At 46.1% G+C, this 23,572-nt stretch overlaps 1 protein-coding gene across 1 annotated transcript in view; it reads right to left on the bottom strand.

Moving 5' to 3' along the window:
- Positions 1-23,572, bottom strand: part of MYBPC3 (myosin binding protein C3) — a 101,257-nt gene that overhangs the window by 22,117 nt on the left and 55,568 nt on the right. The window contains exons 20-26 of the mRNA XM_054969950.1: positions 18,382-18,411; positions 18,117-18,253; positions 16,169-16,246; positions 14,769-14,928; positions 11,957-12,061; positions 9,885-10,073; positions 1,196-1,330 (exon numbers count right to left, since the gene is read on the bottom strand). Coding sequence (XP_054825925.1) covers positions 1,196-1,330; positions 9,885-10,073; positions 11,957-12,061; positions 14,769-14,928; positions 16,169-16,246; positions 18,117-18,253; positions 18,382-18,411 — 834 coding nt within the window. The remainder of the gene's footprint in view (positions 1-1,195; positions 1,331-9,884; positions 10,074-11,956; positions 12,062-14,768; positions 14,929-16,168; positions 16,247-18,116; positions 18,254-18,381; positions 18,412-23,572) is intronic.

The raw sequence follows: 23,572 nt of genomic DNA, 5'->3' as shown, positions 1-23,572 counted from the left end.
GGCTTGCCTGAAATTATCCTGGGACTGCATAGCTGAACTTAGATTTCCATTACGGATTTCCTGTTCATAGCTTATGCTCTTAACTCCTATGATACATTATCTCTGTAATGATTCTGTAGAATTATAGGCTGTGTTTAATTTCTGCTAGGAAGACATTGACAATGCTGTTTCCATCCCATCTCTTTCATCTTTGATTTGCTTAATAGCTGTTGCCTTCTTTACCAAAGACAGCCCAAACTCCTGTACTTAGAGGTGAAGATGGTAATTGGCTTGGATGGTTTTGAAAGGGGATTAGAGAAATTCAAGGAGGGTAGACCTATCAACTGATAGTACCTGTGTTTCATGTCCAGAGGTAGTATGGCTGTGGGGGGGAGCAGGGAGGCAAACAGTGAGGTAAGGGTATTGTCTTCATTTTGTGTTTGTGGGCTTCCTAAGAAGCATAATATTGAACCAGATGGTCTGATACATGTGAGTACTTAGCAGGGCCGGATCGAGGGGGGGCAGGGGGGGTAGTCTGCCCCCAGCGCCACCAGGGAGGGGGTGCCGGGAGCAGCTGCCAGCTGCCAGAGGGCGCAGGCAGCAGCGCGGGCAGCCTTGAAGCCCCCCGCGCTGCCTTTTGCCTGCCCTGCAGGACAGGGGGCGGCTGGCTTAACGCGCACCCACTGTCCTGCAGGGCAGGCAAAAAGCAGCACAGGGGGCTGTGGGGCTGCCCGCACCATTGGCCTGCCCCGCAGGACAGGGGGCGGCTGCCTGCCCCCTGTCCTGCGTGGCAGGCGAATGGTGCAGGTGGCTGTGCTGCTTTTTGCCTGCCCTGCAGGGCAGGGGGTGCGTGGCAAGCCAGCCGCCCCCTGTCCTGCGGGGCAGGTGAAAGCAGTGCGGGGGGCCGTGCTGCCTTCTGTCTGCCCTGCAGGGCAGGGGGTGCCCAGCAAGCCGGCCACCCCCTGTCCTGCGGGGCAGGCGAAAGCAGCGTGGGGGGCTGCAAGGCCGCCCACGCCATTCGCCTGCGGGGAGGCAAATGGCGCGGGCGGCTTCCCAGCCCCGCACGCTGCCTCCGTTCCGCCCTGTGTGATGACGTCACTTCAGTGACGTCATCACGCAGCACGAGGTGGCCGGCCAAGGGTTGCGCCGGGTGTGGGCAACCCTAGATCTGGCGCTGGTACTTAGGAATATGCTGCCTGCACTAAGGTTTACTCACATCCTTCTTTGCAGTACTCAACGTTGTAGCCATCTAGCCCTCCTGCTCCAATCCGTTCAGGGGGCCTCCACTTCAAAGTAACAGAAGTGTCGGAAATGTCTTCCACTGTAAAGTGTGTTGGTTCACTCGGAGGAGCTAAACAGCAAAGGAAACCCAGAGGCTTTGGATTATTGTTTTGTTTAACGTTTATGATGCAATCTCCCAGTTCTCTTACTATCAAGATAGTTTACAAATATTTACAGCTGTGCAAAATGTAATCTGAAACCATAACATTAGCAGTACAACATAAAAACTAATAAAAAACCATTCCTCAACACATGTCTAATTGTGCATCTGAATAAAAACAGATTTACTTGCTTGCAGATTTCCTGTGATGATGGATTTGGAGGAAGTTCAGCAAAACAGGGACCATAACAAAGAAGGATCTCTTTTGAAGATATTAAAGGGTGGGATGGCCCATATGAAGAGGCAACTGATGCCTAAGTTATGCTTATCCCATTTACAGCTCTCTATAGGTTAACACCAGCACCTTAAATTGTGTTTACAAGTTGATAGGAAACCAGTACAGTGTCTCTGTATGCAGTTGATGCCCAGAAGGAGGCTGGCTGTTGTATTTTGCCAGACCCCATTGCTTCTAACTGCTCTTCAAGCCAAACACTAAACATTATAACATGGAAGTCTTTCAGACCACAAAAAGGTACATGGCAGTGCTGAAGCATTTGACATGGTAATTACTGTTCTCTGAAATAATGGCACATGGTATAAGAAAAAAGTGCTAAGGATAATCTTGAGTGTGTATGAGACAGAGTTCACAAAGGCTTCAGAAGATAAGCTGGGTTAGTGGATGTTGGTCCATTTGTACATTGTAGGAAGGGCACTTCCCACTATGTATTTTGGGAACATACAGACTTACCCATTATGCTTAGTTTACGTGCTCAAGTTGCAAATAGGGTTGCCAGCTTCTAGGTGGTAGCTGGAGAGCTCTCAGCATTACAACTGATCTCCAGGCAACAGAGATCAGTTTCCCTGAAGAAAATGGCTGCTCTGAAGGGTGGACTCTATGGCATCATACCCCACTGATGCCCCTCCCCTCCCCAAATTCCTGCCTCTCTAGGCTCCATCCCCCAAATCTCAAGGAATTTCCCAATTTGGACCTGGCAACACTAGTTGCAAATCCATTTTTTAGACGTGCAAAATTATTTTCCAGGTTAAGAGCGACCCATGCTATTTTTGTGAAACTAAATACCAGTGCTGCCCATTTATATTCTTTTGAAAAAAATCTTTTCTATATCAAAGGAAGCCTGAACTGGAGAAGCAGGCAAAACATTTTGCAGAAGACTGAAAAGGGTTTTATAAGTATGAAGCAACTTACATTCTTTAACTCATCCACATGCCATTTAGATTACACAGAAAGGCAGAAGCAATTGCCTTAATAAAGACAAAAATGGCTATGGAGATTCAATTTGGTTAGACTTTGTTAGATGAAAAGTTAGATGCAACCTGAAACCCTTTTATGTTCAGTATTGACTAAATTAAGTTTGCATAGTACCTCCTTTGTTTCATTCTAAGAATCTTTCTACAAACAAGTTTGTAGTATGCTCCAAAACGACTCCCTCCCCTCTGGTCTTTTTTGGCTTGACATTGAGCTTGTGGAAGAATTCTGGGGACCTTATAAACTTATGTTAGCTATTTCTAATAGATTATTATCAACACTTTAATGAAATATGTGTGCTTATCATATCAACACTATGATATTTAAACATATTGTGTGCATTATTTAAAATATTTCATTATGCAGAATGTTCTGTACTGTATAACCCCCAACCATATAACAGATGGAGATCCTAATGTCAGCATCCCACCTTGTTGCTTTCTTGTTGCTACATTTAATCAAAGCCTATTATTAAAAAAAATTTAAGATCACATGCCTCACACAGAGGAGAAATGGAGATGTTTGCTCATTGCTACAATGCACACTGCAAACTCAATACCTCCTCGCCAAAATTATCAGCTGGAGTTTTATTTCTAGGCCAGTACATTTTCCTTATTCCATGACAATCTTTGGACCTTTTAGAGCAGTTTCTTCCTACAGGGATTCTTGTATGACTTCTTTCTCCACAGCCCAATTGTTGACTAGTAACGGAGGACTGTGGTTCACCAACTCCTCTTGCAGTTTTTCCTTCTCTGCAGGCTCATCACCTTTAGGTGCTTGTAGTTTCACACAGTCTCCTTTAGAAAGTTTTTTCTCTTAGCCTGCTGTGAGCTGGAGCACCACTTCAGTCATTTCTCTTTCGGCTCTATCTCAAGAAGTCAGGAACTGATGAAATGCTGTATAGCGAGGTTCATAGAGATTATTGACTGAAAATACCACAGCTGTTTTCTTAACCAGTGATCACTGCAGCTTCACGGGGACTGGGATTAAGGGAACACTAGCAGTATACTCTGATATTTGCACCTGTCATGAAACAGGGAAGCTAAGAGAGCTGAGAGATCACTGTCAGTTAGTCCCCATCACTCATCCAGATGTAGCTTGCCTCTCACACTTATAATTTCAATAGTTAGAAATTCATCAGCAAGTTCCTGAAATTGAAACCTCCCAGTTATAGAGAAAGGAGGGGAGACTAGAAATTATTACAAACATATTCAGAATGGTTCACTGATTACTCATCTGTCTGAAAAAAAAACCAGTGTTTCTTACCAGTAACTGTTGTTCGTCGAGTATCTTCTGTGCAGACACACATTGGGACTGCGCATGCGCAGGCCGGCCGCGGAAAGATTTGACTAGCTATAGAATCGTGAAGAGGGGGACGCTCGCCGGTTCCGCGCGTGCGCGGTTCCGTTCCCGCCAAAACCGGCATACTTAAGGCGAGCGTCCCCCACATTCCCTCAGTTCCCCTGAGCCGCCGGAGGCCAAACAGTACGAAACAGCACTCACAGCGGGGCAGGAGGGAGGGAATGTGTGTCTGCACAGAAGATACTCGACGAACAACAGTTACTGGTAAGAAACACTGTTTTTCGTCGTCGTCCTTCTGTGCAGCCCCACATTGGGAGTATAGCGAGCTACTCACCAATGGGGGCGGGTGTGAGTGTCACTGAAACAACGAGTGCAGGACAGCAGTCCCAACTGCCGAGTCACGTCTCGCATTCACGTCCACAGAGTAGTGTTTGATGAACGTCGACGGAGACGACCAGGTGGCAGCTTGACAGACGTCCCGAAGCGGAACTCCTCGCAGGAATGCAGCAGAAGCAGCTTGCGCCCGGGTAGAGTGGGCGATCACGGATAAAGGACACCGCCCACCAGCTTTAGCATAACAAAGTTTAACGGCAGACACCAACCAGCGGGAAATGGACTGTGGGGAAGCAGGCAGACCCTTACGGGGTCCAGAATAGCAAATGAACAATGCAGGGGACTTCCTACAAGTTGCTGTTGCATGCAAATAAAACAATAAAGCACGTTTCAAATCGAGAGTGTGCAAGGCTCGTTCCCCTGGGGAAGAAGGGTTGGGAAAAAATGTAGGGAGGATAACCTTCTGTTGCAGATGAAACTTGGTTACCACCTTCGGGAGGAACTCCAGACTAGGGTGCAGGACAACCTTATCAGGGAAGAACTGAAGAAAAGGGGGATCAGCCCGAAAGGCAGAGATCTCCCCAACCCTTCTGGAGGAGGTAATAGCCACCAGAAACACCACCTTTAATGTCACCAATGCCAGCGGGCAGGTAGCCAGTGGTTCAAAGGGCGGAAGCATTAACTGTGCCAGAACCAAAGGTAAACTCCACTGTGGAACCGGGGGTACCCTGGGAGGGAAGGTTTTGAAAAGCCCTTTGAGAAACTGCTTGGACAAGTGATGGCTGAACACGGTTCTCCCATCAATCCGCTCATGAAAAGCGGAGATCGCAGCCAGGTGGACCTTAATACTGCTCACAGCCAGATCACGTGAGTGCAGATCCACCAGGTAATCAAAAATTAAAGGTAGGGGGCATACAAAAGGGGAAGCCCCTTTGGGAGCCAACCAACGGGAAAAACGGGACCACTTGCGCTGGTAAGACAGCCTAGTGGAGAGCTTTCGTGAGTTTAAAAGGATCCGCAAGACCTCAGCAGAGAAGGTCACTCTGGGGCCAGCAGGAGCCAGGCCGTCAACTTCAGAACCCCCACATTGTGGTGCCACACACCGTCCCGCAGCAAGAGGTCCGGGGCGGTTGGGAAGGGTAGGCAACATCCCTTCGAAAGGGAGAGCAGGAGGGGGAACCATTCCTGGCGAGGCCAATATGGAGCCACCAGGATGCAGTGGGTGCGATAAGCTCGAATCCTGCAAAGAACCTTGTGCAGGAGCGGGGTTGGAGGGAAGGCATAAAAGAAGCCTGGGGACCAGGGTATCTGGAAGGCATCTCCCAGGGATCGAGGATCCACCCCAGCCCTGGTGCAAAACTGCGGGGCCTGTCTGTTGGAAGCCGTAGCAAAGAGGTCCACCTCCGGAAACCCCCACTGGCGGAAAACTGGAAGGAGATATTTGGGCTGAAGGGACCACTCGTGCTGCGGGAGAAACACCCTGCTGAGGGTGTCTGCGGACACGTTCAGCTCCCCCGCGATGTGAATCGCTCTGGGGTAGACATTGTTGTGGGCCGCCCAAGACCATAGTCGTGCGGCTTCCTTGCAGAGCCTGAGTGAAACCGTTCCCCCTTGCTTGTTCACGTAGTAGCAGGCCGTCGTGTTGTCGGACAGGACCTGGACCCGCTTGTTCCGGAGCACATCTGTGAAGGAAGCAAGGGAGTACCGGATTGCACGGAGTTCTAACACATTGATGTGCAAGGAGGCCTCAGAGGGCGACCAGACATCTTGCACTGTCAAAGAACCACAGCGGCCACCCCAGCCGAGATTGGAGGCATCAGTGGAGACAGTAACGTCAGCCACGAAAGTGCCAAATGGAGAGCCCCGGGATAAATTCTCAGGGAGGGACCACCAAACCAGGGAGCGCAGCACACCCCTTGGGATGGAGAACTTCCGCTGAGGGGACATCAGAAGAGGGTTAAAACGTCGAAGGAACCAGGTTTGCAGGGGCCGCATATGGAGGCGTGCCAGAAGCACTACACTCGTAGTGGAGGCCATAAGCCCAAGGAGTGTCTGAATAAGTAAGGCCGTCTGGTAGCGATGAGACAGGAAATAACGCACCAGAGAAACCAGGCGGTTTAAACGGTCCAAAGCTAGGAACGCCCTCCCTAAAGAGGAGTCCAGAACTACCCCAATAAACCGTATCGTTGGCGTAGGCAAAAATATGGACTTTCCAAAATTAATGAGAAGGCCCAAGCTATTAAGCAGGGAAGTGACAAGGGAGAGCTGATCCCTGAGCCCAAGGGCAGATGGCCCAACCAGGAGCCAATCATCTAAGTAGGGGTAGATGACACATCCTTGAGAGCGTAAAAAGCCCACCACCACAGCCATACATTTGGTAAATACTCGGGGGGCGGAAGCCAACCCGAAAGGCAAAACAGTGTATTCATAGGCCACTGACCCACAGAAGAATCTGAGGTATTTCCTACAATCCTCACGTATAGAGATGTGAAAGTAGGCGTCTTTCAGGTCAATAATGGCCATCCAGACTCCAGTGTCCAAAAGCTCTATAACCTTGGACAGGGTGAGCATCCTGAATTTCTGGGTCACAAGGTAGGAGTTGAGACCCCTGAGGTCTAGGATAGGGCGAGAACCACCATCCTTCTTATCCACTAGGAAGTACCTAGAATAGAAACCATAGGGAGAGGTGGAAAGATCAACCACACGCACAGCACCCTTTAGAAGCAACTCCTGAACATTATTATTCAACAGTGAACCAGAAACAGGTGTATAACGAGGGGGCAGAGAGAGTGGGGGGGTGCAGGTGAACAACAATTTGTAGCCATGCTCTACAATAGACAACACCCAGGAGTCAGTAGTGATAGTCCGCCAAACGGGCAGAAACGGTCGGAGCCTCTTCCCAAACAAGGGGGTCTGGCCAACATCCTGGGAGGCAGGCAGGGCAGCGTCCAGATCTAGTCAGAAGAGCTGCTTCGGACCCGACGCCGGACCTTTCGGGGAGCGTTGAGGTCCCTGTTTCCCTCGGTTCCGAGAAGACCTTTTAGCAGCACCCTTCTGCGAACCGGAGAAGGAACGGTGGCCGTAGTAAGTGGAAGAATAGCGGCCTTGGCGCTGGTGGTAGGGCTGGGAAGACTGGTAGGGCGTTTGGAAGGACTGGAACCGAGGAGCACGATACCTCGAGGCCGACTGGTCAGCAATCACGCCGAGGGACTTAGCCGTTTGGTGATTTTTCTTCATGAGGGACAGGGCTTCATCCGTCTTCTCCGAAAATAAGAGGCTCCCCTCGAAGGGGAAATCTTTAACCTTCGTCCGCTTATCCAGAGGCAGGGCCGTGGAGCGGAGCCAAGCATGCCTTCGGAGGACCACAGAGGAAGCCATGGAGCGAGCCGAACAGTCAGCCACATCTTTCCCGGCTGTCATCTGCTGTTTTGCGAGCTTCACAGCCTCAGCTTGCAGAGCCTTGACCAAGGGGCGACTGGCAGCGGGCAAGTCGGCAATGTAGGTCGACAGACGGTTCCATAGGAACAGGTTGTATGATCCCATTATCGCTTGAAAGTTGGCGATACGAAAAGCAAGGGACGCGGAGGAGTAGACCTTGCGACCCAGGGCATCCAGTTCCCGGCCTTCTCGATCCACTGGAGCGGATTGTGAGTTTCGACGGAACCGAGCGTTGACCTCGTCGGCGACCAGGGAAGAAGGCTTCGGATGGGCGAAGAGAAAAGGACAATCCTCCTGCTTCAGCCGATAACATTTTTCCAGGTTCCGGGCAGTCGCCGGAACCGAGGCCGGTGTTTGCCACAAGTTGTGCGCGGCATCAACGAGATCCTCCACCGGAGGGAAAGCCACAGATGCCGAAGAACCAGAGGACAGCGCCTGGAGGACCTTACTCTTGTGCTTCGTGGCAGAAGAAGTGACATCCAGCTCCAAAGCTTCTGCCATTCGGATCATCTGCTCAGGAAGCATACGATGATCTTCGGTGGGAGAGGATGCTCTGGACTCACCGACGGCGTCGTCAGGGGACGGATCCCACGCCAGGTCGGAGGAAGCTTCAGAGGGGGAAGCCAGACCCTCCTCATCCTCGGAACCGGAGAACTCCGGCACCTGCGCAGAGGCAGATGGCATCGGTTCCGCGCGGGAGACCGGAGGCAGTGTCGGAGGAGCGACCGCGTGTCCTGGCTGTCTCACGGACGTCTCTGGCACGGCCGATGAGAAGGCAGGTACCGATGGGACCAGGCCAGCGTGCTGGACAAGCGCCGCCGATGACTGGAGCCAGGACACGAAGGATGACCAGGTCGCCACATCACCTATGCCCGGGAAGTTCTGCACCGGAGGCAGCCACGGGGTCGGAACCGAACGGGCGTCCGGGACCTGCTGTTGGGGCCAGGACGGAACGGACGGATCAGTAGAGGCAGGAGCGGATGGCAAGCCATGTTCGAAGGCCACGATCGGATCCGGGAAGTTCGGAACCGAGATGTAATCATCCTCTATATGCGGTGGAGGCGTGTGCGGCGGCGACGGCGTGTGCAAGGCATCAGGCGGAGGAGCTGAAAGAGACGCCGGCACAGGCGAAGGGCCGCGAGTGGCGGGAGCGGAGACGTCTCGTTTGTGATGCTTCGAACGAGACTTCGACTTTTTTGCCGGGGGCGCCGAAGCAGCCCGTTCCACAGCGGAGCGCTCCGCCGAGCGCTTCTTCGGGCGGGTAGCACCCTCGGTCACAAGGGGGGTAGCCGGTACCGCAGCCGGTTCCGAGGGGGTCGGATCCGAGGAACCACGAGCCGGGTCAGACGAAGGCCCGGGAGCGGGAGAAGCGGCCGAACGAGGCGCATCCTGCTTACCCGCCTGATCTTGGGGTAGAAGGTTAGACCCCCAGAGGAAGGCCTTCAGCCGAGCAGAACGGTCGTGGCGGGCCTTGGGTGTAAACGACTGGCAAATAGCACAGCGCTGAACAATGTGCCCTTCCCCGAGACAGAGGAGGCACAAGTCGTGCCCATCGGAGTGGGTCATCTTCATCGAACATTTCTGACATTTTTTGAAGAGGGCCATAATGAGAGTTGGAAAAAGAACGCTAGCAGAACCAATTCCGACGGCGGCGAAAAAGGAACTGAGGGAATGTGGGGGACGCTCGCCTTAAGTATGCCGGTTTTGGCGGGAACGGAACCGCGCACGCGCGGAACCGGCGAGCGTCCCCCTCTTCACGATTCTATAGCTAGTCAAATCTTTCCGCGGCCGGCCTGCGCATGCGCAGTCCCAATGTGGGGCTGCACAGAAGGACGACGACAAACCCCAAGGTTGCTTTTAGAATGTATGGAACGTCAGTGTGTTTGTAGTGGCTCAAGTGATGGACTAAGATCTTTGTGACTCAGGGTTCATTCCCCTCTCTGCCGTGGAAGCTCACTGGGTGACCCTGGGCTAGTCACAGTCTCTCAGCCTAACCTCCCTCACAGGATTTGTTGTGAAGAAAAAATGGAGGAGAGGAGTATGATGTAAGCCACTTTGGGTCCCCGTTGGGGAGAAAGGTGGAGTATAAATGAAGTAAAATAAAATAAGAAAAACAACATAATTTCCTCCTATCTCTCTCTTTTTGGAAGCTTCAGAAGCAGTGCAACATGTTGGGAGACTCACCAATGGGCATGAAGGGCTGTGAGGCAGGACTAGGTCGGGACATGCCAACAGAGTTCACTGCATAAACACGCATCTCATAAACAACTCCTTCAATCATTCTCTTTGCTTCATAGGACAGATCACTCAGAAGGTCAAAATTCAGCCTCATCCACCTGTAGCTTTTTTTCTTCTTCCTCTCTAAGATATAGCCTGTATATGAAAAGACACTACAGTCATGCAGAGGAACTGGCCTGGGTAAAAATCTGATCTGCCAGAGACACGAATATGGTCATTTTCTTCATAATGCATAGAAATTTCCAGTCCAGATTTCTAGTTATCAAATTAAGTATATTTCATATAGAGTTGGTGAATGGATTACTCCTTTGGATCTTGTTTTGTACTGACCTCTCTTTGTAACCCCCTCCCCCCACAACTAGATATAAAAAAACAAGCCCATTGGTTGTACACTTCATGTATCGAAAGAAGTGAGCTCTGACTCATGAAAGGTTATGCTGACATAAACTCAAGTCTTTAAAGCATTAGTAGACTCCTAGTCAATTTAAACATATTCACGTTTAATCAAAACTTCTATATGCAAGTCTTTTTGAGACACTCAGTGTATGGTAACTTGCAAATTAATAACCAAAATAATGAGATAGTAAACTCATTGTTAGGGGGAAAGGCCATCTTTAATATTTTATTTTTAATCCCCCATTAAGAGCTAACAAAATAACAACAACAACATTTGATTTATATACTGCCCTTCAGGACAACTTAATGCCCACTCAGAGCGGTTTACAAAGTATGTTGTTATTACCCCACAACAATCACCCTGTGAGGTGGGTGGGGCTGAGAGAGCTCCAAAGAACTGTGACTTGCCCAAGGTCACCCAGCTGGCTTCAAGTGGAGGAGTGGGGAATCAAACCTAGCTCTCCAGATTAGAGTCCCGTGCTCTTAACCACTACACCAAACTGGCTCTCATAATAAAATAAAAATACTATATCCTTTAATTCACTAACTTACTGGTTTAAAATTCATCCTCATCACCTAATCATCTATATTTATTTGTTTAATCTGCTAATTAAACTCAACGTTGAGCTCCTTGCATGAAAGATATTCGAATATGATGTAGACTATTTGGAGTCCAGGATAACTACTTACCCATGAACAGATGACTTGACCTGTTCAGCCACCAGCAATAGATCTGACTTCAATTAAAAGATACCCCCACTTTGAATCTGCCTGGACACGTCAGGTTTGGCGTAAGGGAAGCCATTTTAAGCAGGATAATTTCACTGACTGATTACGAAAGAAGCTCCAGGAGTAGAATGAATGTTTATTTTAAATTTTACTCAACAGGTGATGACAATTTTTTTCACAGTTATGCATAAATAGCAAATGTGATATATTAAGAGAAAAGGAGCTAGATTAAAACCCAATATACAATCTAATATACTGAGTTTAACCTTTTAATTAAATGTATAGGTGTAGAAACTGATTTTACAGGTCTAGTCCTTTTGCCAGTCCATATCTATGGTGCAGTAGCAATTTTTGTAGCCTTACTATAACTATGGGCACAGTTGTGGAGTGCCTAATTTTCCACTGGGACAGTTTCTTCTCATCCTCCTTTCTTGATGCTTGATATCTACTCCTTAGTGACCTTGGACAAAGGTAGTCTTGGCTCAATCAGAGAAATGTGTCCCTGACTTGAGAGCAGCTTCACACATTACAAATGAGGGCCAGCGGAGGAATTTCAAGTCATGTTTTTGAATGTTTTGTGCGTTCTATGTAACATGTAGCAGTACTGGTAGACATGAGGAAATGTACTGCTTTCACTCTGTATGTTACATGGGAAGCACATTTCTCTGCATATAATGTTATTAAGTTGTCTTTTGACCGTACAGATGGTGGCCATCATACTTTAAATGATCAAAAACCAGAACATGTGAGAAACCAAAGAGATGACTGAGCATCCAAATGTATTTTATAATTTCTGATTCTTTGAGAGCAGACTATTAAAGTCTTTTCAATCTTGGTATCAAGAGTTTGTTTTTTAAGTCTTTTGGTGATGCTGTATCAGTATGGACTCTTACCAAGTATTGGCTGTCCTCCATTGTACTTGGGAGGCTGCCAGTGCACTGTGCAGTTATCTTCACCAACGTTAGAGATTTGGGGAGCCTCAGGAGGGTCAGGTACATCTGGAGAAAGAAAGGGAAAGGGAAGTAAAAAAGTTTCCCTTTCCACAAATGGTTTTGTATAATTTCCCCACAGCATCTCTGTCCACACAACTAGATTTATTATTGTATTTATTAAGATGCAATAAAATGCCTTATATAAAATAAAAACAAATAACTTAGACAAAGAATAAGAGACAAAAGAGAGAAAAATTTTAATTCAGGTTACTCCTTCAGTTTACTCCTACAGTTCTCTAGCTCTCTTCTGAATGTGTTATAACCAATTATACAAAGCCCTTCTTTATACAGGAAGTATCTTTACCTGTATTGTTTTTTGTTGATGCTTTCTTTCGTAAAAGAAAGAGAGCAGCTGAAATGAAATGAAATGAAATGGATTCTTTGTATTGATGAAAATGTCTTAATACTGGGAGATTCATTGTTTCTGCAGATTACCCACTAGAACTGCACACCCTTTCATGCAGTTTTCATCACACGCTGTTCCTAACAGTCACCTGACCCTCAGGATCAGCTTTTGGGATGATGTGGGGAGCTGCAGAAGATTGGGAAGCATGAAAATGCTGTTCCATGAGTGGAGCTCTGCTTGCAGTACTTTGGCTCCTGTCTATAATGGGCTGAATCCAAAAGTCCCATTCCTCTGACAGTGGAGCTTTCCTTCAGTGGAAGAGAATGTTATGACTGTAGGGAAATAGAAAGGGGATTAATTTCTAAATCAAAATCACCAGGGAAAATAGCTCTAAGGTATGTTTGCCATATTAGGATATTTGTTTCTCTTCTGATTGTTGAGGGTCTATTCTTGGCTCATTGCAGGTCATGGAATTAAAATGAGCTAGGAAGTTCCATATTATGACCTGAAGATGCCAAATCTTTAAATCTCTCAATGAAGTAAGCAGCAAACACAGAAAGTGGGGCATCTCCTGGGTTTTTTTCCTGGTGCTATCCCTTTTCCTGACTGCTGTGTGGAGGGTTGCCAGGGACCTGGAGTCCCTTGACAGGGGATACCCAGGTCCCTGTAGTCTCCCAGCGGGGGATTGGGAGCCAGTACTCACCCTGGCTTCCTATCTCCATGCATGCGTGCTCCCAGCTCGCATGATGAGTCACTTCCGCGAGGGATGTAATCATGCGGGGTCAAAAGGCGCACCCAAGTAAAAGAGGGCCCTTGTTGCTGCCACTGCCTGCTCACTCGCTTGTTCACTCTCATTTGGCGCACAGGGGCCACAGCGGCGAGAAGCGGCGGTTGCGGTGGCAAGAGCCGGTGGCAGTGGTGACAGTGAGAGTGAGTGGCTGCGCTTGCAGTGAGAACCTGCTCTTGCTGCTGCCACTGCCGCCCACTCTTGTGGTGCGGGAGCATGCTCCCTGCCCTGGGGTGCACTGCACCACCTGGGGACGGAGCTCTCCAGGGAGCGTGCCCCCCGCCAGCCAGGTAAGTGGGCGCGGGGGAAAGTGTGGGATCTGGGGATCCCCCGCCAACAGTGGGGGAATGACAACTCTAGCTGTGTGGCATGCCTGAAGTCCTGCTTATTACAGTCAGTATGGAAAGGGAGCGGACAACAGTACTGAGAGGAAGAAAAACAGGAGAAACTGCAACAACTCAAATGAATAAATGTAGATTTTGCAACTGATGCAACCCTTTGCCAGGCTGGCAGACAGATGGCTGGAATCCTTTGGAAAGTGAAAACACATGTGACAATTCAGAATATATTAAAACTAGCAGCCAAGCCTGTTGTAAAAACAATAGGTTCTGGAAAACGGCCTCTGGAGGGCTGGGCCAGTGCTCCAGGCCTTCCTGCCACTGCTGAGCCTTCCTGGGCCTCTGGAGGGCTATGCCGGTGTGCCAGGCCTTTCTGTCGTCATGCCGGGCCTTTCCAGGCCTCTGGAGGCCTCAAGGAAGCTGCTGTGGTGGTGAGAAAGCAAGCCATGTTGCTGATGACTCACTTTTTATCCCTGCAATTGTGCCTGCATGGGGATAAAAAGTGAGTCGTTGCCAACACGGCTTGCCTTTTACCTAGTAGGATTCAATTTTCCTATGGAAGCTAAGAATATGTTATTAGGAATATTTCCTAATAAACTGCCAAATGTTTTGGATGAGATATTTGAATATATGGTGACAGTGGCTAGAATCATTTACATAGCAAAATGGAAATCAGATATCTGTCCAAATTTAGATGAATGGGAAATAAACTTGTCGAATAAGCAGCAATGGCAAAATCAACAACCTATTTGAGAAATATTACCATGAAATTTGAGGAGAGATGGAATGTGTATTACGAAAGCAGGAGACATATTTAGAATCATATTACGAGCTATATAACTGATTTTCTTTTTGTATTTTGATATATTATCTATTTGTTAAAAATTACAGTGGTTACCTAGAACTGGTGAAAGTATGTAATATTGAATATGTAGTAATGTTAAAACCAATACTGTAGTTGTAAAACAGATTGGCTATGAAACTTGAAACAGAAATGTATCCTAACATAAGTAATATATTACTTATATTATATTTAGATACCATCTTTAAACATTTAATAATGGGGATGTTGGGGAGATATATTTTCTGTTTTATAAATTCTGCTATATAATTATTTTTGATTTATACAAATATGCTATACAATCACTTTTTTCTTTTCTGTATCCCCTTTATACTATTATTTTGCATTCTTTTTCAAAATAAAAAAATATATAACAAGAGAGTGAAAATGGTCCTCCTTACCAATAACTTTGACAGTGATATCAGCTGTATCTTCTCCTGCTGGGTTCTTCAGTGTGACTCTGTAGACTCCTTCATCCTCTTTCTCAGTTCCTTCAATGGTGAATACACAATGATCTTCAAACATCTCCACGCGGACTCTACCTTCAGAATCAGCAAGGAGCTGTGAGCAATTAAAAACAGTTAATATGGGTTGGGTGGTGGGAGGAAAGCCAGTAATACCATTTGAAGAGATTAGGTGCCAAGTGTGACTGGGGATCTGTTAGTCCCAACTAGACATGGGCACGAACCGCAAAAAATCCCTGAACAGTATGATTCGTGGTTTGTGGCATTTTCACAAACCAGGAACCAGGAACTCTCACGAACTAGGGCAAGTTCACAAACCAGTTCGTGGTTTGTGCTTCGTTGGGTTTAAGTGCCCCTTTTCAGCCGCTTAGCAGTGGCAGGGAAAGGGGCATTTAAACCCCTGGATCAGCTGTTTGTTGGGGAGATCCCCAACAAGCAGCTGATCATTTAAACAGGGGCTATTTAAATGGATGGTCCCAGCAGTGGGGGAATGGCAATTTAAACTGTGGGTGGGGCTTGGCTGGCCGGCCAGGAGTTTAAATTGCTATTTCCCTGCCGCTCTGATAGGTGGGAAAATGGCCATTTAAACAGTGGCGCTTGGCTGGCCAGCTGGAAACTCCCAGCTGGCCAGCCACGCCCCATCCACAGTTTAAATGGCCATTTCCCTGCCGATTGGAGCGGCAGGGAAATGGCCATTTAAACTGCGGGTGGGGCTTGGCTAGCTGGCCGGGAACTCCTGGCCGGGCAGCCAAGCCCCACTGTTTAAATGATCAGCTGCTTCTCGGGGATCTCCCCAACAACAGCAGCACGGAAAGGGACATTGCTGGTTTAAAATGAACCAAACGAACCAGTAGACCAGTTCGTGGAAGTTTGTAGAAACGAGCTTCCACGAGCCACTGGTTCGTGAACCATGAACTGGGCTGGTTCGTGGGTGTTTTTGGTTCGTATTCAGGTTTGTGCCCATCTCTAGTCCCAACAGAGGTATATCACTGTTTCAGATATATGCACACACAGAAAGAGGGAGAGGGAGCAGGAGAGGGAGAGCCCTGTCTTTAAATAGATTTTTCTCTTGCAGATAGTAAAAGAATAATATCTATAGAGTTCCATACCCTTTGCATCTTCTGTTGTACACTGACTGTGTGGCTAGAGGGGTGACTCCAGGACTGGACATAAGTCTATGAATTCTTTGAGATCTGGCTCTTATTTAAAATGCATTTTAAAAAAATAGTTAGCAAAAGGACTACTCCTCTTACCAACTTGTGAATTTCTGCATGCTTTAATAGTCACACAAAGGCCAGGCCCTTCACTGGCAATCTGTGAAGAATGAAAAAACTTGCCTTATTGTCATTACTCAATTCTCCGCTTGTGTCCATAGGAGCTGTGGATCTATCATTTTTTAGTACCATGTCCTTTTTCTAGAAGAGATGCAGGATACAGGAAGAATTAGACTTCATCAAAGGGAACTGGTGATCTAAACAAACCTATGCAACTGTTTAAACCAGTACTTATAGGGACAGCAGCCCTTAGGTTGCAGCTGGAGATGGAAGGAAGTTAGTGTTTCCTTTATTTTTTCTTCAGTAGCAATCAAAGGGTTTGATAGTGTGATTGGGAAAGTAAGGTTTCTGGCATCAGAGGAGGACATCCTGGCCAAACTCTCAGTAATTAATTTCTAGAAGACGAGTTACCAAGGGCTAGTGCAGTGGAATGGTTAGGGCCAGACTTGGACAGGGATTCAAAGCACCATTCAGCCATGTACCTCACTGGGTCATCTTCTGCCAGCCACATCCTTTTACCCCTCTCCTCAGCCAAATCAGCCTTGTAGAGGTGTTGTGAGGGTAAAAGAACTAGCTGCTTTGAGCTCCTTGGAGAAAGGGCCAGAAAATTGGTTTATAGATGGATAGAAAGACTAGAGCTCAACCTCTGACATGGCGTTTTCTAAAAGCTAGATGTGCGAGTCATAGAACTGAAGTGTGAAGCCAAGGTATTTTGAACATGCTAAAAGGAACTACTTTTTATATTTAAAGGAAACCATTTCAGGAATATGCCCTGATGAACTTTGGGTCAAGCTGAGCCTTGACCTTCCTGCGAAGGAGAAAGCCTGTTAGGGGTGAAGTGGGACCCAGATAGTAAGAAACTGCTGACTGACTTCGGTGTGGGAAGGTATTAGGAATGAGATGGCGACCCATCATGGATCAATGATAGGGAGAATGGAAAAGGAAGGACTACTCGTCTCAGACTTCGTGGAAGAACCATGGTCCAGCAGTTGCATGAACTATCATTTGTCACTTTGGCAGTGTATACTATTGTGGCGAAATATAAAACAAAACTCCAATTTCCCCCCATCATGCCCACAAATGCTCCTTGGGATTATCTGAGTGGTAACGAGTTCATTCAAAATAATCATCAAAATATGATAAGATTATCCCTTGCAGCTTGACCACCCATTTGTTGAAAAAAAGTTTAAAGTCACAAGCAGCAATGATCCATGATGCAAGATGGTGGTAATTTGCAATAGTATGTCTGCCTGTTCAGGTTCTCCAATGATACGTGCAGGGTTCAATCACAGTCATAAGTGAAAACTGCTGTTGCTAAGATTGCTGTCCTAAGTCTACTCAGACCTATGCTCTATTGCAGGGATCTCCAATGTGGTGCCCATAGGCGCCATGGCACTCACTGACACTTTTCCTGGTGCCAAGTGGGTGGGGCCAGATGGGATTTTGCCCAGCAGAGCTTTTGACTGCCCACTTAAGATCTGATTGGCTGTGCACATTTTTAAAAAAATTGCCTCAGCAGCAGCTGCCACCACAGCACAAAGATCTTCACTGTGTGACTGCAGGTAAGCTGTATGTACGGAAGAACATATTTTTAAACAATATGTTCATTTTAAAAAGGCATTTTGTTAAATAGGGTGGTTGCCTCCAATGTTGAATGGTTACTATTATAGTTTGACCTCATTTTCTGACATTTTGTGGTTGGTTTCACCTCCTGTAGTATCCATTTTGTGGTTGCACCCACTATCCCATGTCAGAATTCCCACAGACTCAGAAAGTACCCACAGATTCAGAAAGGCTGGAGACCTTTGCTATAGTGGCATCTACAAGAGTCACTTCCAAGTAAATGTGACTACTTGCAGCTGTAAAGAAGAGTTTCCAGTTTTGAAAAGTACTTGAAAGAAATGTGTCAGCTTCTTTTCAATTTACATTTTTAAAACCCAGAAAAAATCAATTGAATTTTGAATTAATTAGTATTAATTGAAGTAATCTCAGACATAATGCATGGTGTTACCTTGTTTATTTTCTGCCAGATCACAGTGGGGACTGGATCTCCTGATATGGGTACATCCAGTCTCAGTTTGTTTCCAGCCACCACAATAATGGTGTCAGGAGTCTGGCCCATGAAGTCCAGGTGGATTTTGGGGGGTTCTGCAGTAAAAATATAAAAGCAGAGTAGGATTTTCCAACATATCTAGATGTCATTCTTTAAACAAATTGAGCAGATTTTTGTCTAGCTCCATTTTACTGGTATGTAGAATACCAAACATTGTCCTTACCTTGTCTAGGCACAAAGTCAATCTTTATTTCTAGAAGGGAAAAAATGGAAAAGAGATAAAAATGTACCTGAAGTTTACTAAACTGAATTAATTTTATGATTAACCTTTTAAAAAAAATAACCACCACCTCTCAGGGTCTGAGCTGTCAAAATAAACAGAAGCATCTGTGATGACAGGAAAAACAGTTTATAATCTATACATACATAATCCAACCTTTTTTGTGGTAACATTTGATCTTTGCTTATTTGTCATAGTTCCTTTCCTCAACATTTTTGGTGGCTTTCTGACAATAAAATTCCTGTAGTATGTACATAATCTGTATGTATTTTCCATTCTACAGGAACAACACACAGGCAATTTGCCCACTTGCCTTTTAGCTCCCAGAGCTGCCTGTCTCCTCCTTTCTTCTTGCTCCTTGACATTGGGCTAAACTGCTCATATTTAAATAAAACTCTTAGGGTTTAAAGTCAAAGTTAAACATCTTGTCCCATCCATTTAAATGGGAAACTTTAAGCAAATGCTGTTGAAGTAGTAGGACTTCCAAGGGCTTTATTTTGGTTGGGATGGACCAAAATTAGCCTAGTAGAAGTTAATCTACACTTTACAGAGATAGAGCTGGTAGATTTCTGGGCCATATCACTTTGGACTGCAGGTAAATAAATAAATTTGGAAGGACCCCTATGTTAAAATAAATCTCCTCTACATGTAAATAAACAAGCATACAAGAGATTTCTCTCTGATGTACTAGCAAACTACCTTAATAAGGATGCTTTTATATGGGAAGCATTCAAGCACTCACCTCCCATACCTGCAATCTGAAGTAGAACCACCTCATTCACAGTAAGGTATAGATGGGGTATTACCTTGGGATTAGGACATCATCACTCCACAGAAAGGTACAAAGAAGATGCTGTTATGATCACCCCTTCCATGAAGTCTATAGGATTTGAAGGCATTTAAAAAAAATGTTTTCTCTACATTTTTCTTCACTTCTGCTTTTTTGTCATTTCTGCTTCCTTATGCACGGTGCTAATCTATCTTTGCTTCAATTTGAGTAAAAAACTTTTCCCTAACTAAATTTTATCGTAAATCTGCAAAAGTGCTCCAATATATGATGTTTCTGGTCTGTCATCCTTGTGCCCTGTTTTCTAAGACTTCAGTGGGCTTAGACACTATACACACAACTCAGTTAAGCCATGCATGTGGTAGCAAATCAAGGTGCATGTCAAAGGACTTTTAAAATTCCTGTATTTTCTTTTATTCCATTTATATTCCAAGGAGTTCAAGGCAATGTGGATGAGCCCCTTTTATCTTCACAACAACCATGTGAGGCAGGTTAGGTTGAGAAAAAAGACAAATTGGGTAAGCTTTACACGTTCAATTTCTGCATCTCCTTGGTTTAAGCCAAGCATTCTAGCCACTATACAACATTATCATCTTTTTCATGTTGGCTTTATATCTGGCATTTTCTTCCTTCTTGATGGCATTGACCCATTAATTGTCTTGAGCTACCTTCTATCAGTAATTTTTCATGCCTTTTTTTTGCCTGCATGTGCACACTTTTTTCTGAAAAAAGTGTGATCGCTTAAGATTTTCCCGTTTGCAGTGTTGTGGCCACTCAGTCCTCCAGCTGAGCTATGTGCTTGCTAGTGTGATAAATTTTAACAATGATCAGTACTTAAGTGCTAAGCCCTGTACATTTCCATAGCCATGACAGTCTCTGTGCATTTGGCTGCTTTTTCTTCTTAAGGATCAGATTCTCAAGGGACATTAGATAGTTCTTGTCCACCCATTGGCTTCAAGAGCTCCCCAGGAATTCCATCTGCCCCTGCAACTGGACTCATGTTTCTTTTCAATGTATCTTCATTTTCAGTATGAACAACTGTTGCTCCATTTGCTCAACTAGGAAGCTTGCCGATGAAAGGTTGGCATGTGCACCAGCTCAACACACCTGATATCCCCACTCCATGGGAATTCTGGTTCCTGTGCTGACTATTTCAAATTCAAACAGTGGACTAGACTCCAGGGAGATCAGTGTGAGTGATACAGTCGAAAACAGGGACTGATGTGCTCTGCTGCCCCAAGTCTATTTGATATCTCATCTAGTGGGGTACTTTGTATCTTTTCAGGTTTAGCTCTCTAGTGCAAAAAATCATCCACCAAGGAAGCTGACCTGAACACAGATCTAGGCTCCATATATCCCTGCTATATGTTGTGCTGTCTGATACTGGATTTATAGAAGGATTTTAAAAATTGTATTGTCGAAGGCTTTCACGGCCGGAGAACGATGGTTGTTGTGGGTTTTCCGGGCTGTATTGCCGTGGTCTTGGCATTGTAGTTCCTGACGTTTCGCCAGCAGCTGTGGCTGGCATCTTCAGAGGTGTAGCACCAAAAGACAGGTGTAGCCCCCTTCAGAGGTGTAGCACCTCACTACATCTCGACACGCACAGAAAACTATGCAAGACTGAAGCACAGCCACCTAGACTATATGGACTCCCCAAAATACATAAGGATTCAGTCCCACTCCGACCCATTGTGAGTGCCATTGGTTCACCGACATATGAATTAGCTAGACATCTGGCAGATCTCCTGCAGGACCACATCGGGAAAACCTCGTCTTACATCAAAGATTCAGCAGATTTCATCAACAAAATCAGTTCTCTGAAACTCAATCCACAAGACATACTTGTCAGTTTTGATGTTGTATCCCTGTTTACCAAGGTTCCAGTAAAAGACACTATTGCACTTATTAATCAGATTTTCCCAGAGGATGTAACAGCCTTATTCCACCATTGTCTGACAACCAGTTACTTCCAATGGGACAACGAATTCTATGAACAGATGGATGGGGTGGCCATGGGGAGCCCACTCAGCCCAGTTATAGCAAACTTCTACATGGAACATTTTGAAAAAACAGCTCTAGAATCAGCACCCCACAAACCTAGTGTATGGTTCCGGTTTGTGGATGATACATTTATCATTTGGAGCCATGGGGAGGAAGAATTGGTGGGGTTTTTGAATCATCTCAACAACATCCACCTGAACATACAATTCACAATGGAGAAAGAAATCAAGGGAAAACTCCCATTCCTGGATACCTTGGTCATCCGCAAAGCAAACTTTCAGTTAGGTCACAAGGTCTACAGGAAACCAACTCACACTGATCGGTACTTACACAAAAACTCCAATCACCACCCCCGACAGAAAAGAGGCATAATGAAAACATTAGTGGATTGTGCAAGACGGATATGTGAGCCGCACTTTCTCAATGAGGAAATTAATCATCTAAACCACACACTTCAGGCAAATGGCTACTCCAGAAATGAAATCCGAAGAGCAATCAAACCCAGGATGAATCAAACAACCAAGGAAAAACAGTCTCCTACAAGAAAAGTGTTTTGCCATATATCAAAGGAATTACTGATCAGATGGGAAAGCTTATGAAAAAGCATAACCTTCAAGCAGTATTCAGACCCACCCGAAAAATACAACAGATGCTACGATCAGCAAAAGACAGTAGAGACCCCCGCACTTCTGCAGGAATATACTGTATACCCTTCAGCTGTGGACAAGTTTACATCGGGACCACAAAGCATAGCATCCAGACAAGAATAAAAGAACATGAAAGACACTGCAGAGTTGGACAACCTGAAAAATCAGCAGTGGCTGAACATAGCCTAACTCAAACAGGGCATAGTATCTTATTCCAGGACACCAAAATACTGGACAACACTTCCAACTACTTTGTCAGACTGCACAGGGAAGCCATTGAAATTCACAAGCATAAGCAAAACTTCAACAGGAAAGAAGAAACCTTAAGAATGAACAGAGCATGGTTTCCAGTTCTGAAAAACACCAGGCTAACAAAACATTCTATCCCCGACAATAGCCCTGCAGAGAAGATTAGCACATCAAGTACCAATCCATATGCAAAAGAACCTCCTCAGGATACAGTGAAGCCGCCCGCCATTAGCATTCCACACCCTGGGAAACTCTTACAGGATGACTCAGCTCAACCCCACCCCTCCTGAGTAGATACAAATGACCTACATCTTTTCCACACTGTGACACAGAGAGATCTCTGTCTTTTGGTGCTACACCTCTGAAGATGCCAGCCACAGCTGCTGGCGAAACGTCAGGAACTACAATGCCAAGACCACGGCAATACAGCCCGGAAAACCCACAACAACCATCGATTTTAAAAATTGTTTCTGTGTAGTTCCTGATGCTACTCATCGTCACTCTCCAGCAGCTGGCGTTGGCTCAAGAGGTGAGCACTGCACTGTCTCTCCTGCAGTTCCAGTCTCTGGCGCTGCCTGTGGCGTTCCTTGGGCGTGGGTGAACCTGGGGGGGTGGAGGCTCTTGGCTGCGCTGCACCTGTAGAAGTCCCTGGCTGAGCTTCCCCTGTGGTGTTGGAGCTAGAGGGTGCTGGTGTCTCAGCTGCTGGCTGCAAGCTCTGATCAGCCAGCAGCTGTTGCTCCTGATTGCTGGCTTCTGCTGAATCAGGGCTAGGGCTGGCTACACAGGGCTCCTCTTCTCCTGAGGAGTCCTGGCTGGCTACACGAGGCTCCTCTTCTCCAGAGGAGACCTCACTCTCAGACTGGGCCATGACAAGTTTGGACATAACACCTATAAGTAATTTGAAATGGCTTCCTGGGAAGAAGAAGTATTTTCTAAATTGCAAGAAATTTCTAAATTAATGACTGAACTATTAATTAAAGCAGACAGGACATTTGGAGTAGAAATGGATAAAAGTAAGACAAAAAATGACAATACAGAAGAAATCTCTAAAGAGACAGAACTAACTGAAAGAAAAATAGAGCGAAATGAGAAAAAATATAATCTACAAAATGAACAATTGTACCAGTACGTCTTCTTGAAGATACAAGGCAGTAGCAAGAAAGGGGTGGAGCCATGAAGCAGGCCTGCAAAGAGAGAACCTAGCATTCTACTACTGAAAGGGGAAAAAAGAGTGCAGAGGATTTTAAAGCAGAAAAATACACAGAGAAGTGACAACATTTTTATTGACCCTCGTCAGAATTGGCTGGAAGATAAGGACATCCACCTTTGGTGGCGCAGATGGAATAAGGACTGGATGTACCATTTTACAGGAAGAAAGAAGAAAAAACAAGGATAAGACTCAGATTAGGATTTAATCATGCAGACCTAATCCCTTATCGCTATGGTTCCT

Source organism: Eublepharis macularius, chromosome 2, assembly GCF_028583425.1.
Source record: "Eublepharis macularius isolate TG4126 chromosome 2, MPM_Emac_v1.0, whole genome shotgun sequence".
Taxonomy (NCBI): Eukaryota; Metazoa; Chordata; class Lepidosauria; order Squamata; family Eublepharidae; genus Eublepharis; species Eublepharis macularius.
Note: the sequence above shows the minus strand (reverse complement) of the source record. Positions and strands in the feature narration are given on the sequence as shown.